The sequence below is a fragment of the Salvia hispanica genome, chromosome 2, assembly GCF_023119035.1.
Source record: "Salvia hispanica cultivar TCC Black 2014 chromosome 2, UniMelb_Shisp_WGS_1.0, whole genome shotgun sequence".
Taxonomy (NCBI): Eukaryota; Viridiplantae; Streptophyta; class Magnoliopsida; order Lamiales; family Lamiaceae; genus Salvia; species Salvia hispanica.
In genome coordinates, this window is record NC_062966.1 from 3,949,205 (window position 1) to 3,966,813 (window position 17,609).

Sequence of the window (17,609 nt, forward strand, 5' to 3'; positions counted from 1 at the left end):
TATGTTTTTATTTACGTAATGTATGTTTTTATTTACGTAATTAACTACACTTATTCATGCAAACAAGAAACTATTTTTTATCCATAGTGGCTCTTTCCTCCACGCACATGTATACATATATACCCAAATAAATTACTCCCTCTGTCCCATTAAAAATGCAACGTTTTCCTTTTTTGGTTGTCCCATTAAAAATGAAACGTTTCCTAAAATGGAAACAACTTTATCTCTACTTTTTCATCTCTCTTACTTTACTCTCTCTTCATTAACTCACAAAACAACACTACATAAAATCCCGTGCCGATTTCCAAATGATGCATTTTAAGTGGGACGGAGGGAGTATTTTATAGTACTTTAGTTTAATCTAAAGTTTTACTACATGTATTTATATTTCCATGCACATCTATATTGTTTATAAACTAAATTCATATACATGCACTGCAATTCATTACCTGAATTATCACAATTATTCCTAATAATTAAATTAATGATTTGAACAATTACTGTATATCTGGAACTCATTTATTTTGATCCCATTTATTATTTCAATGATATCTCCTATAATATCTCTTTAATATATTTATTATGCAAGTGGCAGTATACAAAAACATAAAATGATGTATAATTTGGTCAAGGAAGGGAGTTTTAGTTTAATATTGTGTATAAATTTTAGAAAGGATATAATTAGAATATAGGAATATAATGAATAAAATAAGCAATATTTTTTATGAAAAAGATTCTACTTATATATACTAGTTACTTGATTAATTGAGTTGATTTCGTTTGATTTTATTTGGAGCTTAAAAGTTTCGATTAATTGAAAAATAATTCGATTAGTTATTGATCCTCTATTTTAGTTTAATAATTGAAAATTAGCATGCTTATGCGGATTCAATTTAGAATAAATAAATGTTCGATAATACTCCATCCGTCCTGGATAATTCATCTCACTTTGACCGGACACGAGTTTTAAGAAATGTAATGAAAAGTGAGTTGAAAAAGTGAGTGAAATGTGGGTCCTACATTTATATATTTGTTTTATAATAAAATGTGAGTAAGAATGTGTTAGTGCCTTAGAGGAATATGAGGTCAACCATAAAAGATGGTAAATAGTGAAATGAGATAAATCATATGGGACGGACCGAAATAGAAAAATGACAAATTATTTGGGACGGAGAGTGTAAGGTTTATACGAGTAACATTTTCCTTCCATCACGCCTCAAAATAGTTGTAGTCCAAGTTTCAGTTTAAATTTAATTGATCAATAATTTGAAATGTTCTAAATAATCTGAATGAAGTACTCCTTTTGGAGATGACATAAGATTTCATGAGACACTCCTTTTGTTCCACCATAAGTATAGCGATTCGCATTCTATTTGGATAGTCCCAACTAAAGTGATGCATTCAATTTTTTATATCTACTTTATTATTTTTTTATTTTTTATTATTTATCTCTCTTAAAAGAAGTATCTGGATCCTCTATGAAATTTGTAAGACAATCAGCTAATAGGTAGCCCACACGCTTGCTCGAGCTTCGGATACTATAACTGATAGCAAGTATTGATCGAATTGCATCGTGATAGTAATTATTTTAGATTTGTTGAATAAAACATTACATTTGGTGTAAAAAAGAAAATGTGATTTGATACATTAGTATGATTACTTTTTCTAAAAAAAAATAAAATGATTCAGTTTAGGCAGTCAACCACAAAACCCCCCAACAAAACCCTAGCTTGAATCCAAAATTGAAATTCCATCTCGAGAGTGAAATGGGGAGAATTCCACAGGCTTTCAAGAGGGTAGCCGCTCAATCCCCGGTTTCCACTCTCCTCAAGGCCAAAACCTCTTCCGCTTTGCAAGAACAGAAAGCCCCTCCTCATTCGCAGCGGAAGAAGAATTTTCCCCAGAAATATCCCGTCGCCAAAAATGATTCAGCACCAAAATCAACACTTCCGTCGCTCTTCTTCGAGTCTGCAAATCTCTCCGACGCCAAATCCCTTTTCAATTCGTTCATTTCCTCCACCACCGACGCCCCTTCCGACCCCAGCTTCTACAGTTCAATCCTACAATCATTCTCCTCCATTTCATCGCTCCAAGATTCAATCTTTTTCCTCAACCACATGGTGAAGCAGCACCCGCCCTTCTGCCCCAACCGCTTCACCTATCACACACTTCTTAAGCAGGCTTGTTCCTCCGCAGATGACCCGTCTCTCTCCGGTGTACACAATGTGCTCAACCTCATGACCAACAGCGGCTTTCCCCCTAATCAGGTCTCCACAGACGTTGCCGCGAGGGCCCTCTGCGAATGTGGACGAGAAGAGGACGCTGTCGAGCTCGTTAAGGAGCTCTCGACGAAGAATTCGCCACCCGACACGTACACTTACAATTTCATGGTGAGGCATTTGGTAAAGAATAGGTCTGTGAGTTCTGCGAATTCGTTTATAACTGATATGAAAGAGTTTTGTATAAATCCGGACCTTGTTACGTATACTATAATGATTGATAATGTGTGTAACACCAAGAATTTGAGGGAGGCGATGAGGTTGTTGAGAGTGTTGAGTGAGGAAGGGTTCAAGCCCGATTGCTATGTGTATAATACGATTATGAAGGGCTATGCGCATTTGAGTCAAGGCAGTGATGTGTTGGGAGTGTATAAAAGAATGTTGGACGAGGAGGTTGTGCCGGATCATATTACTTACAACACTTTGATATTTGGACTCTCGAAATCGGGTAGGGTTAAGGATGCTAAGAAGTTCTTGCAAGTGATGACTGAGAAAGGTCATACCCCGGATGCCATTACTTATACTTCGTTGATGAATGGAATGTGCCGAGAAGGAGATGCTTTGGGGGCATTAGCGTTGTTGGGGGAGATGGAACGGAAGGGGTGTAGTCCAAATTCATGTACGTATAACACTTTGCTTCTTGGATTGTGTAAGGGGCGGCAGCTGAATGAAGGAGTGAAGCTGTATGAAATGATGAAGAAATGCGATATGAAGCTGGAAACTGGGTCATACGGGACACTCTTGAGAGCATTATGTAGGCAGGGCAGAGCTGCTGAAGCTTATGAGGTTTTTGACTATGCCGTTGAGAGCAAAAGCATACCAGATGTTGCGGCTTATTCGACGTTGGAAAGTACTCTTAAGTGGTTGAAGAAAGCCAGAGAGCAAGGCCTTGTTGTTTGACAAAAGCTGCTGGTGCTCTTTTTTTCTTTAAGATATTTAGTGTAAGTGGTCATTGTTGGTTAAGTAGTGATAACAATACTTAATGCTCTTTGTCTTTTTCAATGTATTTCGTTGGATGTTCCCATACATTGGCCTTTTCTTTAATATATAATAGTCACAGATGCAGATTACACCTTTAAGACTCTGTGATACTGATAAGGATTTCTGTATTGTGTTAAAGTTCTTGTTTTCATATGTAAGGCAGTGTCATTTAGCTGCTCCGCTATCTTAAAGGGCTATAGGTATGTTGTATTCTGTTTTTTCAGAGTTGATTTAGAGGAAGTCTTGTTAGAAGCAATAGATTGTGAAGATCCCTCCAGAACTGGAGAAAAGCGCCATGCCAAATAATAATTTGCCATATGCGAGCCATTTGTTCAAAATGGCTTATGCAATAAGGGGTTATTATATCGATGATTGAAGTGTCATTTACAATAGGGTTAATCAGTAGGCCTTTTACTTGTCTAAATACTTCAATACATTTATGATTTATCAACAGTTCTATTCAAAGTGCAGCCATTTTCTTACATTTATTTTCTGAGAATGTCTTGTATGAGTGTTTGAGTGAATTATTCTGGAATGAAAATAATTGGAATAGAGCTAATGTAAAGAACTTGTGATGATCTAAGGTATTGTACTTGCCAAATATTGTAAACAGAGCACCATAAAAATCCTTAGCTACCTCAGAAGCAAAAACTGTGCTTTCAAATTCGTTCATCGATTAACTGTGACCTATTTGTATCTTTAGCCATATTTTTCCCACATCTGCCACTTTGAAGTTTATTGTGTGCCTGCGGGGTAGATATTGCAGCAGATTGATATTCTGCTGGTTTCAATTCTGTCATCCTTCACTATTATCTAGTTTTGATGAGCGACTAATGTGGCACTGCAAGTTTAAAAAATGAAGATTGTATAACCTTTTCACTTAGAGGTTGCTTTGGTTGTTGGTAGAGCAGATCAGACAAGGATACAGAACAAAATGGAAAAAATTCACTTGGTGAATAACTCTTAGCCTTAGCACATTTCACAATTTTTTAAGTGTGATTGATCATTTATGATAAACTAGACAATGGTGTGATATCACTTATTTTGCAGGTTCATTCGATATCAACAATACTTAACCTTTTTGTAGAAAGGCATGGGATACATGTTCAGAGCAGCTTCTTAAATTATCCGCTATAGTTCAGGTAAATGCCAGCCTAGATGGAAGTATAGTTGTGAATGTATGCTACTGGATTTAAGTGATTAGTTGTAATTAGACCTAGGTTCATGCCTAGCACTTGGGTCTTATTAGTGTTTTTCGTTGTTGTACATTTACGTTGATAGATTAACCTCTATATAGTTTCCTTCTCAAGTTCAACGACTAACTTGGTGTTGCACTGTTGTGTGATGTCCCCTTTGTCAGATGGATTTGATGTCCAGAAACATCGTCATGATTTCTATTCAGTTGTTATCAGCTTGCGTTGATATGTTTGTCATTTTTTCTCAACTGCGCGACTATGTTACTATAATTCAAAGGTGAGTTCCATTAGTAAGACAGCATAGACCGCCAAGTTCTTTAAGACCACCAAGATTAAAGTAGACCGAGTGACATGTGCCCAATCGATCAAGCGCATTGAGATACTTGCACGGTCTCAATTTCTTAAAGTGATGCATTTTACTTATATATGTTGCATTACGGCATGTATCACCAACTCTGTAGTTTTAGCTTACATTCGTCTTCGTCTCCACAGACAATGCTCGTAAGATCACATGCTTGCTGTCTCGTGTCGCTGTAGTGGAGTAATAAGCTATGAACTGCTCCATATTGGTTGTAGTGGAGCTGCAGAAATCTCATTGTAGTGGTTTCTTGTAAGGTAGCCATGATCTATAAATCAAATTGTCTTGATTCGATTCTTTGTATAGGGATAAGCTTTCTTTCTTTTATAAAATTGATAGAAGTTAAATGCATACAGTTGGATCTTTTCTGACCTTCAAACACATGCCAATGTCTCCTCTGCTCATTAGCAGAGGCTTTTGAGGTTTCTGATTTGAGTTTGTGGTAATGAATGTTTTTGTCCTTAAACAAAAATCTACTTTTATATTTCAATCTTGTTCCCCTTTTTACCTAAGTTTTTGGCTTAAGTCAAATCTTATTTTACAAACCACCCTCCGAATCTGTGATTGTTGAAGCTAATAATTAGCAAATCTACCAATTTCCAAGGAATGAGAGAATAGATTAGAATTTAAATCTAATGTCACATATTCTGGGTGCTTCCTTGTCTGCCTAACATAGCCTATCGTGCCAACTGACAACTCATTTTCATTTCATATATAGATCTACTAATATTCTTGCTTTTAGGTTTTCACCAAACCCCATATCTAGTCACCTAGCAATGTTACACATGACTTTCTAAAGAGTGAACTACTAACTATGTAGTAATATCAAATAGTTCGGGGTTAAAAATTAAAAAAAAGGTAATATCAACTATGTAGTAATATCAAACGTGACCTTCATTCTTTAAAAAACATTTCTAGATAGTTCTAACATTTGATGTAATATTGTTGCAAGTCATTTTCCACTATTTCATGATTTTTAAGCCCTTTTTGCATTTTTATGTCCCAATGGATACTTTTGTCCTTTTGCAATTGAGAAAACTACAGATTTAGCCCCTGAACTATACATTAATATCAAACGCGACGCCATTCATTAAAAATATCTCCATACGGATCTGACCTTTGATGTAATTTCACAAAAATACTTTTTCACTATTTCTCCCAATTGCAAAAGTACAAAATGCCCCTTCGGTATAAAAAAAATATCAAAAAGGGTAAAAACTGCACGAAATAGTGAAAAAGAACATACACTAAAGGTTAGAGCCGTTTGAAGATATTTTAAAAAAATAAGAGTAACGTTTGACATATTACTATATGGTTCATGGACTAAATTTGTAGTTATCTCTTTTGAGATATGGTTACCTCTCCTTTGTCTATTGCACAAGAGTCGAATTATATGTTAGGATGTCATGTGGTTTACTTTTGGTGGTGTTAGGCATTAATTAAGTTTCAAACCAAAATCCAGAATATGATTTGTTTTCTTAAAATATAAGCATTAGGTGACCGGGTTCAAGGTCGTACAATAATGTTGAAAGTCTTGCAAGTTAAATATCATAAATTAGGACTAGAATTGGTTAAATGAATCCTACTAATGATTGGGGAGGCAGAGAGACCAAAAGAAATTATAGTACTAATACTCCATGGCTTATTGACATAATTTTCAAATCTACAGTATTAAACATGTCTCTCCTGTTGCCATGACTCCAATCTTATAAAAACATTTAGTAGTGCTGGACTGATTGTGAAAACCCCAACATAGAGTTGTATATAAATAATATAAATCCAATCACATGCACAATCATTCATTATTCATTATTCATCACAAAGTGGCTGTCCCCTATAAATACCATCTCTCCATTTACAACACCACCACCATTTACAATTCTCAATATCTCCAAAAATGGCAGTCTCACAAATCCACACTAGATCCATCAGCCTCCCTTCAAGGCTTCATCCAATCAACTCCACACAATTTGAAGCTCAACTAGACAAGCTCAAATCCACCGTTTCTCTCACCTCAGTCGACACCATCATCTCCGGCCTAGTAGGGCTGGCTGACCTCTACAACTCCATCACCATGGACACGCAAACTCCATCATCGCTCGAGGAAGCCCTCGAGCGATCGGTCAAGCTGCTAGACTGCTGTAGCTCTATCAAAGAAGTAGCGCAGATGACGAGGGAAAGCGTCCGAGCCCTTCAGTCTGCTCTACGCAGAAAGGGCTCGGACGACTCCTCTTTAAGAAATGATGTCACTTCCTACGTGGCATCACGAAAGAGGATGAGCAAGTGCGCCAAGAAGAGCCTCAAAGCACTCAAGAGTTGGGAGGGTGGTGCATCGGATGTGTACGGCCTCACCGCCGCGGTTTTTAGGAGCGCATTGCTCTTCTTCTCCTCGTCTTCTTCTTCTTCGTCCTGGAATCGGGTGGCGAGGCTGGTGTTGAGCAAATCTGAGGCTGTGATTGTGAATGAGGTGGGATGTGTGGACTTGGCTCTTAGTAGTGGTGAATTTGACAAGAAGATGGCGCAAAGGAGTTTGCAAAAACTTGAGTCTTGTGTTGATGGAATTGAGGAGGGTTTGGAGAGGATGTTTAGGGAGTTGGTGAGAAGTAGGGTTGATCTTCTTAACATTCTCACAAATCATTAGTGGTTTATGTGTGATAAAAATTTTGTAATTATGTGATCTCAGATATAATGAATGACATGGATATTGGATTAGTATACTATATTCACTCTTGTTCTATGCCTATTTTGTCTTTTGTTCGTCATGAACCGTTAATTCTTGAAAGAAACATAGTTTCTAATATTTTTCATGAACTTTGAAAGTGTACTAATTAAAGCACAAACTTTAAAATTGGTGTTAATTTCCACGGTGGTAATTCTTCAAATTCGACATATCTGTATACAAGGCATATTTTATCATATTAGACATACTATTTTATGTGAATTCAAGAATTAGGGCGTCAAAATGGTGTCATTTTATGTAATTCGGACTAATACGCATAGGTTTTTATGGTTAGCCGCGCAGGATCAAAATCTGCCAATTTTTTTTTGTTCGAGATGGAAAGATTAACACTTTCAAATATTTGTAATTTTTTTGACTATTTTAAAAGTTCTTGGAAAATACAAAAATTTGCACAAAGTTTTTTAAGACCAATATCCATAATATTAATAGTGCAATTATTAGATCAATAATGTGCCATTTATCACCTCAAGTTTAAATATTTAGTCATAAATTAGAGTAATAACCTATTAAGTTTCATTTCAAACATATACCATAAAATTAAATTGTGTACCACATGGCATATTGAATGTGGAGTATATCATAATTCGTTGCAAAAATATAAAATGTCTTCATTTTCATTAACTAGAGAACTAATTAATAAGTACTCCATTTTTTTTTATCTTAGTTACTGAAATATATTCAATCTCACCCTTTCAATGGGATTTTCAATGGAGTACTATTTTTATTTTTTCTAAATTAATGCTCCAAAAAATATTCTTAAAATCCAAATTTAATTCTTAATTATTTATCGTAGTCCTTAAATAAAGAAGGCATCGACCTCTCAAAAAAGAATAAAACATCATTAAGCATTCATATACAATTTTGAGGAAGAAACATAATGAATTGAATTTTGTGAAATTTTTTGACAGCCTGTGATGCAAATCATGCATGCATAATGCAGAATAATAAATTGGTAATCCAAAGAGAACCTAGGATTTGGACAAATTGGGTACAAATAAGAAATAAAAAAATGAATAACTTTATGATGTACGGGTCACATGGCCCTGCCCGTAAAAATGCATTTGCCCGGGTATCTAGCATTCTAAATGGGTCGGGTCAGCCAGTGGGAGACATTATTAATTGTCATGTTTAGTTTCCCTCCATTAACAAGACATATTTATGATTCTTGTGTATTTTTATTCATTTAAACGCTGGATTTAATTTTATATTCTGACGGGGCGGCATAGTATTGAGTTTTAAATTAGCTAGTGTTTGGCAAAATCAAGTTGCTTTTAATAAATCTTGAGAAAATATTAATTAAACTTAATATACATTATTGTACTTTAAATTGGAGAATGAATCGATACAGCGTGCCATACTTATGTAATGGAATATTCATGAGTGATGCTAAAATTCTAATATTTCGTCCCACGTCGGCTTGGTGATGATCCTATCTCTTCTATATAAGGATGGGTAATCTTCACCCTTATGAGGCCTTTAAGGGGTGAGTGGCTCATTTCTAATATGGTATCAGAGCAGGGCCCAAGTCGATGATGGTTTATCTCTTTATCTCTTCTCTTGCCTACCCACGTGGTGGAAGTCCGATGTGTCATTTCGGCCCACACGTGAGGGGGCGTGTTAAAATTCTAATATCTTGTCTCACATCGGCTTGGTGATGATCCTACTATATAAGGATGGATAACACTCCCCCTTATGAGGCATTTTAAGGGGTGAGTGACTCATTTCTAATAAGTGAAGTACTTGCCCCATCCCACAAGAGTATATAATTTTGGTTGGATACATGTTTTAATGTATAATTGATAAAGTAAAAGAGAGGTAGAAAAAAAATAATTTAATTATTATTAGTGGAGAATGACTTCTTTCTCGTTAGAAAGAAAAAAGATTTCAAAAGATTTCAAAATTAGAAAGTATACTCTTATGGAATGAACTAAAATGAAAAGTACATACTCTTGTGGGACTGAGGAGAGTATATTAGAATGTCAAGATGAATATAAGTGATTACTACGTCAAAATCAATTAGGAGTACCAATAAAAATGATGATTTGCCTTAAATTTTATACAACTAACGTTAAAGCAAGCGGATTATGAAGTGGTAAATGGAGTTATTCCTTTGTAATTTCTCATCATATTTGGATGCAAACACATGAACACATCTTTAGAAAAATATTACTCCGCTTAAATGGGCTTGGTAAAGTGGTAACCGAATTTTTTCTTCATTTGAATCTAAGGAATGAAATAGGAGTTGGTTGAAAGTTGAAACCAACTTTTATTTCAAGTTGGAAGAATGGTCCGACCTTCACATCAATTAATATTAAAATAATGAAAAGTCCATATATAAATTATGAAGTTATCCTTTTCGATAGCATTGCCTAAACTTGACGTTAAAAAATCACATATCAAAGTAATTTTGTCATTTATAATTATATAAGCTCAAAAAGGCAGTATTTCAGATTGAACTTTTTTAATATAAAAAGAATTGAAAAATAAAAAAAAAAGGAAAAGGAAAACAAAATCAATTGCACCCAAGCCAACAAAACATCTAAACTATAAATCGCAACCATTTCAAAGTAAAATACCCATTTTGTCTCACTCTAAGTGATAGTACATTTTTATTTTTTAATCTCATCTTAAATGATATATTTTTAAAAATGAAAACAGTACTCTCTATACATTTTTTCTATTTCTTATTATTTTATTTTTTCTACTTAACTCACAAAATTAAGCTAAATAAAATTTTGTGTCAGAAAAGAAATGCTTCATTTAGAATGAGAAGAATGAGATAGATGGAGTAATAAAATTGGTTTATACAGTACTTGACAAAATCAATTTATACTTGACCAAAAGTACAAAGTGATTGATGTTGCAGAAATTGAGCATAATTGAATAATTGGGAAAAAATAGAAAAAAAACGGTGTAGACAATGGAGGCGGTTCTGTATCTTCCCTTGACATGGGACCTGTGGCTGGATTCAAAGTAAGGCAGATATTATTTTACTTTTTTATTCTAGAAAGAATTTAGTTGTATGATCCGTTTGCCAACTTCCAATTTACTCATCCAATAATATCCATGCTTTGAAGTTGCCAATGGTAGATGTTCCACGTTTCGAAACAAAGTTGGTGAAATAATTGCTGGGCTTGCCCTGGATAATTTCTCAGACAAAACAAAATTGGTAAACGTGGCGAGTAAAGAGGCGGCCACTCACGTTTTTCATATGTATGGGCATTCTAGTGGGGCCCACATGCGCTTTTTATTTTAATTTTTTTATGTAAACATAATCTTTTTACACACTTTTTTTTTCTTTCAAATCTCTGATGGGAGAATGGTGTTGGTAACTTTTAGCCAAATGTTGAGTTGATTGTGCAATTATGTGATTAAAATAAAATGAGATAGTCGAAATTTTATTTATTCGTGTAATATTTTACTAGTAGAATTATGGAGAACAATGTTAATAAGTTATCATTGAAATGTATATATTTCTTATTCTATTCAAATTTCTATTAGTGTTAGAGTCATTTCTTTTAATATGAAGATTAAAACATAAATATTTACTAAATTAATTAGAGTTTGAATAAAGTAGAAAACTAGTGAGAATTAAGAAAGAGAACAAATTTTATAATATTATTTAGCTTGTTAATTAAGAGAAATAATAAATCATGAAAGAGAATAATATAGAGATTCAAAGTGCTGTTTCTTATTCAGGAATGCATATTCAATATCAATGTTTAATGTAAGGACAAGCAAAAAATTAAGTGTAAATAATATGAAATTGCAAAATTATTTTTATATACTCGCCACTCCATGCATATACAATTTTTAAAAATTCACACTATTTTATGGCTAGTGTATTGAAAGTTGACACGATGCTATAGAATCATTTATATGGTGAAAGAGTGTGTTACGTATATACTTTATTGTCCACAGAATTGGCTCATCAATTAAAAAACTACTCCTACTATGAATAACATTTGATGAGTAAGAAATTCTATTATTATCCACAGAATCTACTGTACACTCTAGGTCTTCCCTTGTACAATAATACATCCAAATATAGCAAAAAACTTAATATAGATCTGTGTGTCCCTCATGGAGCACATCATGCATTTAGCTTTTCAGATTAAAAATATTGTATTTTTTGTCATTTTTCTAGCATTGGCTCCAAATGATTTAAGGAGGCAAGGAGACAACTATCATTGCCTCTCTCTCTCTACAACACATGGCATTTGCATGAAAGCCACGTATAAATTTTACTCCATTATTTTATTTAAACTTGTCTCTTTTTGGATGAATCGTAGGGAAAAAAAACATAAATCAAATGAGCCCCACATGCAACATCATCAATTTATGTCTCTATAAATACAGCTCCCCCTTTTCAAAAAATTTTCAACATCTCAAAATCAACAATCCAACCAAACAGCGCCTTTTCAATCGGGAAAAAAAGAAACAATGGCGATTTCACAAACACATTTCAGATCAATCAGTCTTCCTTCAAGATTAGATGACTCGAAGAGTCTGGAATCGGAGTTTGAGAAATTGAAATGCGGATCTGGTAGCTCGGAATCGCTTCAATCCGGTCTCGTGGCGCTTGCGCAGCTCTACAATTCATTCGAGGAATTCAGCCAGAAATCATCAGGAATTGATGATCGGAAATCGGTGGAGGAATCTCTGTCGCGATCGGTGGATCTGCTCGACGCGTGCAGCGCCATCAGAGAGGTGCTTCAGATGATGAGAGAGAACGTCCGCGCGCTTCAATCAGCGATGCGGCGGAAGGGAACATATTCCGATTCCGCGGTGCAAAACGACGTCGCGGCGTACTTCTCCTTGAGGAAGAAGATGCAGAAAACCGTCGCGAAAACCCTAAAAACCCTGAGGAAATCGGAGATTGTGACCGGATCGAAATCGAAATCGAATAATCACTCAATTAACGCGGACGGCGAATTCAGCTTCGTCTTTGAACAACTAGCCGGAATCACGAGCGCGAATTTGAGAAGCGTGCTGGCGTTCGTGTCGTACGCGGCGGAGAGGTCGCTGGTTTCGAGGCTGGTGGCGGGAAAATCGAGAGGCGGTGTGAATCTGAATGAGATTGAGGATTTGGATTTGGGGCTTCGAGGGAAAATGAGGAGTGATGTGGCGAAGAAATTGCAAATTGTGGATGAAATTATTGGAGAATTGGAAGGGGGATTGGAGAGATTGTTCAAGCAATTGATTCAAACTAGGGTTACATTGTTGAACATTCTTACCCATCAATTATGATCATTCACACTCAATATTACTAATGTATAGATGTAATCATACTATAGACGATTAACATTTTTGATGAATATATTCGGCTCACAAATTTTCATGAAACCTTTGCTTCAGTTGCATTAGCTTTGATTAATTTTGATAAATCATGAAAAATTTGAAAAGTTGAAATGGAAATAACACGGAATAAAATTTTATAACGTTGGGTTTATAAAGAAAAATTAAAGCTCGTTTGAAAAGAAAGATGAGATATAACAAGATTTGTTAAATGAGATAAGAAATGTGGGCTTCGTGTCAAGATAAGCTCGGATGAAAGTTTTTTCGTTGTTGTTTGGTAGACAAGAAATTATCTAGATTTGTATTAATAATCATAGTAAATGAGGTGGAAATGCTATCCGACCAAATTTGTGAGATACATATCTTTGTATTTTAAGTAAAAATTTGCGAGCTCGGATGGGCCATAGAGAAAACCACGGACTGACATAATAGATTAACTATGATATCAAACACTTAGAAATAGTCATATAAGTATCTACATCTAGGCATTACTAACTTATCAAACATATCACTATTATTTTGGGTTTAAGAATTAACAGATAAAAGATACTACCATTTTTTTCCGGTTAATTTTTATAAGTTTCGCGAGGAATATTCACTTTCATTGCAAATTAATTTTCATTGCATGTTACATAAAAGAGGTGGACAAAAATAATATTATTTCGTGAAGCAAGTCAGCGAGGAAAATATAAAAGAAATTAATAAATATTAAATATGTGGTTAAAAATACTACTGTAAATATTTTTTTTTCAGAGTAAGTTCTCTCATTCATTAATTTATATAAAAAAAATATATTTTTCTCTCATATTAAAACACAATAACATCTCATAAAATCTTGTGTCAAATGTGACATCGGAGTACTACTATAAAAGAATATTATTTGGGGAGCTTTGGCACTACTTGAATTATACATTGGATTCATATCTATTGTTTGTGATATAACTAAATAAGTGAGATTTTACAAATGATATTAGTGTAAGGTACACGTTTTTTTGTGTGCTTGAGTTGGTAGAGTGATACAGAAAAGGTCTCCCAAGTTTACCATGGCATGCTCTTTAAACTTATAAGTACACGTTTCTGAATATTTGAAAAATAGTTTTTTTTAGAAAAATTAAATAGATTAGAACGTCATGTAAAAATACACAATACACAATCTTTATTGCTGTCTTCGAAATGTGAAAAGCTCAAGGTAATAAAATAGAGATAAGTAGTCTATTTCTATCGCATAAGTTAGAGCAATTCCAAGGAGAGAAGGGAAATGAAAAGGATATATCATGTTTATACCTTCTCAAAAAGTGAAATATACCTTTCTAAAAATCACTCAATTCCAAGGATAAAATGTATATAGAAAGGTATATCATTTAAAAAAAATAAAATAGTAGTACAAAAGTATTAAAAAAATATAAAGTATAATACCTTTTCAAATATCTTCTCCATTGGAGGAGAATGATATTTTATGAAAAGAAGGTAAACATGGTGGTTACATGATTTTACCTCTCCATTGATGGAGAGGTAAAGATATGGATAGGTAAAGATACCTCTTCAAAATGGGAAAAAGTATAATACCCTTCTCAAATACCTCTCCCTTAGGAGAATGATTTTCCATGAAAAAAAATTTAAATATGATAGTTATATTAGTTTATCTCTCCATTTACCTCTTCCATTGGAGATGATCTTAGTATTAATTAAATTGTAAAAAATCATTTATTATACTTAGCATTGAAAATTGAAATTACATACTGTACTAATTTTATTGGTCAACTTTAATTTATTATACTGCACTAACTGACCAACCAAATCCTACCGTGAAATCTATCAAATATCATGTCACCTAGCATATCAAATATAGCTGTATTAAAGAGCAAGTATAAATGTGCAATACATATTAATGTGCAATACATATAGCAAGAGTATCCACTGTGGGAGAGCTGCGGCTCGTGGCTCTCCCGTGGCCCGCCCGCGGCTCTCTGTAGTGGAATTCATGGGCGTTTGTGGCGCGGGGGGGTGGGGGTAGCCCACGAGAGCGCCACTCGCGTGGCCTGGCCGCGGCTCTCCCTATTTTCTATTTTTTTTGTTATAACCCATTTTTTCAATTTTTTTACCCATTCCAATCTCCACTATTTTCAATTTATATCCAATTCTACTTTGGAAAAATGAGTTCCGACGATGAGTTTCAAAAATTGGTGGATAGGGAGTTCGCTGAACTCGTTGAAGATGTTCAGCGGGAAGCTGACGAGGAAGCGGCGGCGGCATGAATTTTTTTTATTATTAATTATTATAGTCCAACAATTTTTATTGTAGTAGAATTGAAATATAAACAAAATGAAAAAAAAAAAATTATTGTGTGGCTTGAGCATGTCAAACATAGTTGGAAACAAGTTTTTTGGTGGCCTGACCACGCTTTGTGGCTTGGCCCGGCCACCCATTGTGGATAGCCTAATATTTTGAGAAAAAAATAGTAGCAAAACTATGGTAATTAAAGGATCGGATGATTAATATGTCCCCTTGTCTTTTAAAACAAAACTGATTTGTATAGTGGTGTATATATTTCCTATGAACTATTCGTGTATATATAGGGGTGTACTCCCTCCGTCCGCCATTAGGAGTCTCATTCATGGACGACACAGGTTTTAAGAAATGTTAAGAAAAGTGGGAGGAAAAAAGCTAGTGGAATAGGGGTCCCACTGGCCACTTGTATATATTACTCCCTCCGTCCCGCTTAAGATGACACGTTTTCCTTTTTAGTTTGTCCCAACTAAGATGACACATTTCCTTTTTTGGTAACTTTCACTCTCCAATTAATACACTCAACCACTTTTTCTCACTCCTATTAAAATATCCATCTTTCTTTATCTCTCTACTTTAATACTTACACCCACCTTCTCTCTCCAATTTAACACTTTAACCAATAATTCCTAAAATTCCGTGCCGGCTAAGCAATGTGTCATCTTAGCCGGGACGGAGGGAGTAGTTTTAAATGGAATCTGAGTGGAATGAGTTAGTGGAAGGTGAGACCCTATTACCATTTATATTAAAAGTGAACCGGGACTCCTATTCACGGACGGACTAAAATGGAAAAACGGGACTCCTATTCGTGGATGGATGGAGTAATATGTTTGACTAAAGTATTTTTGGTTTCCTAGTTTTCTCAAAAAGAAAAAAAAATCTTTATAAGCTTGGGGTGTGTTTGGTTCATCTTATGGGGTTTTACTAAGTTCCCAAATAATGGTTTTTCCCAATATTTGAAATAGCTAATCATACTTATAATGGCGTTTGGTAGAAATGTTTTGTGCCTTAATCCATCATTTGGTAGGCATTAGTCATTATACCGGATAATTATACTCCCTCTGTCCCGCTTTAGGAGTCTCGGTTGATCAATTTTGGGCGTCCCGCTTTAGGAGTCCTGGTTGAGATAAATTAATTAAAAAATACCTACAAAGTGTTAAAAGTGAGTCTCAATATCCACTACAACTAATAAAAAAATGTTAAAAGTAGATCCTAACATCCACTAAAACATTTATTTATTGGACACTCAACTAAAAGTGGGTCCCAATATCCACTACAATATTTATTTATTACACACTAAATACTTTTTTCTTAAAACATGTGCCCGACTCAACCGGAACTCCTAAAGCGGGACGGAGGGAGTATTAAACACTGTCATGACAAATATGCCCTCACTTTTTGAATAGTTCATCAAAGTAAATACTCAACTGACGTTTAATTGACATTACATGATACACACATCAATAGCAATGTGTGACAATATAAACAAGACACAACAAACATTGACCACAAATGATTACACAACTGAAAAATGCACTAATAATCAGCGTGGCAATGCATTATTGCGACTAATGACATTTTAAACGTAAAGAAACGTCACAAAATGATGAAAGCACACAATAATTCTCTTTTTCAGATCCTAAGCCATTGAACATTCTATGGAAAGAAAGCCTCTCTGTTTGATGCCTATTTACTTGCAGCATCGAATCCCATTCTACTTAAAAGAGCAGTTACCGGCAGCTCATAGGTTGAAGAGAGTTGGAATTCCTCATCCTCCATCTCCTCAGTGAGAGTGTGGCGGAAGTGGCAGCGGTGGCCATAAGGGCAAGGGATGTCGTGCAAGACCATGCGACAGACCTCAGCTTGTAACGAGGGTGGCAGATGACTGGTCGGAGCTCTGCAATGCCATGAGCGATGTTTCGGAACATTCTCCAGTTTGTTGCCATTTGTTGCACAGCTCAGTCTTCAACATACCTTGATTGTACACTTCCAGTTCCACCGCTTGCTCCTCCTCATCTTTCACATACACCTTTTGCTGCATTCACAACATAAGAAAGCCTATATAAATCATCCTATAAGGAGAGGTTATGAAATTAGAAGCAATGGCAAGGGAGTGACTAAATAAAGCACACAGGGCTAGCCTAATCAAACACACAGCCACATCACAACCAACCGGCATTCAATCACACAAGCACATGGTTATCGTGTGCACCAAAAGATCATTACGAAGTAGCATACTCCACACCAGCCAATAAAATGCCATTTCGAAAACAACAAAAGCAAACACATCAGGGGCAATCGACAAACAACCACACAGCAAAAAGGTTATGGTAAAGACAACATCCGATCACCACAAACACCAGCAATCAAACACAGAACCATGCGAACATCAACTTCATACACAGCAGGGTCGACTTACAGCCAATTTAGACGACGAATTTTTATGCGGAACAGAATTGGGAGGTCTTCAT

General features: G+C 35.2%; 3 protein-coding genes across 11 annotated transcripts; all 3 read left to right on the forward strand.

Annotated features, from left to right (window-relative positions):
* The first annotated feature begins 1,706 nt into the window (after window positions 1–1,706).
* On the forward strand, window positions 1,707–5,111 carry LOC125207418 (pentatricopeptide repeat-containing protein At2g17670). 9 transcript variants are annotated; one of them, XR_007173962.1, is made up of 5 exons: window positions 1,707–3,220; window positions 3,485–3,654; window positions 4,167–4,212; window positions 4,311–4,402; window positions 4,621–5,111. XR_007173962.1 is itself a non-coding variant. In XM_048106748.1 (2 exons), the coding sequence occupies exon 1, from the start codon at window positions 1,767–1,769 to the stop codon at window positions 3,177–3,179; it is 1,413 nt and encodes a 470-aa protein (XP_047962705.1). In that variant the 5' UTR covers window positions 1,707–1,766; the 3' UTR covers window positions 3,180–3,220; window positions 4,311–5,111. The 9 variants fall into 9 exon arrangements, 1 of the variants encoding a protein (XP_047962705.1); XR_007173959.1 differs by lacking the exon at window positions 3,485–3,654; XR_007173961.1 differs by lacking the exon at window positions 3,485–3,654 and having other exon boundaries at window positions 4,172–4,212.
* A 1,600-nt stretch (window positions 5,112–6,711) lies between these two features.
* On the forward strand, window positions 6,712–7,455 carry LOC125206142. The gene has a single exon (XM_048105435.1). It carries the CDS (start codon window positions 6,712–6,714, stop codon window positions 7,453–7,455), a length of 744 nt encoding a protein of 247 aa, XP_047961392.1.
* Window positions 7,456–11,959: 4,504 nt separating this feature from the next.
* On the forward strand, window positions 11,960–12,843 carry LOC125203470. The gene has a single exon (XM_048101817.1). It carries the CDS (start codon window positions 11,998–12,000, stop codon window positions 12,802–12,804), a length of 807 nt encoding a protein of 268 aa, XP_047957774.1. The 5' UTR covers window positions 11,960–11,997; the 3' UTR covers window positions 12,805–12,843.
* The last annotated feature ends 4,766 nt before the right edge of the window (window positions 12,844–17,609 follow it).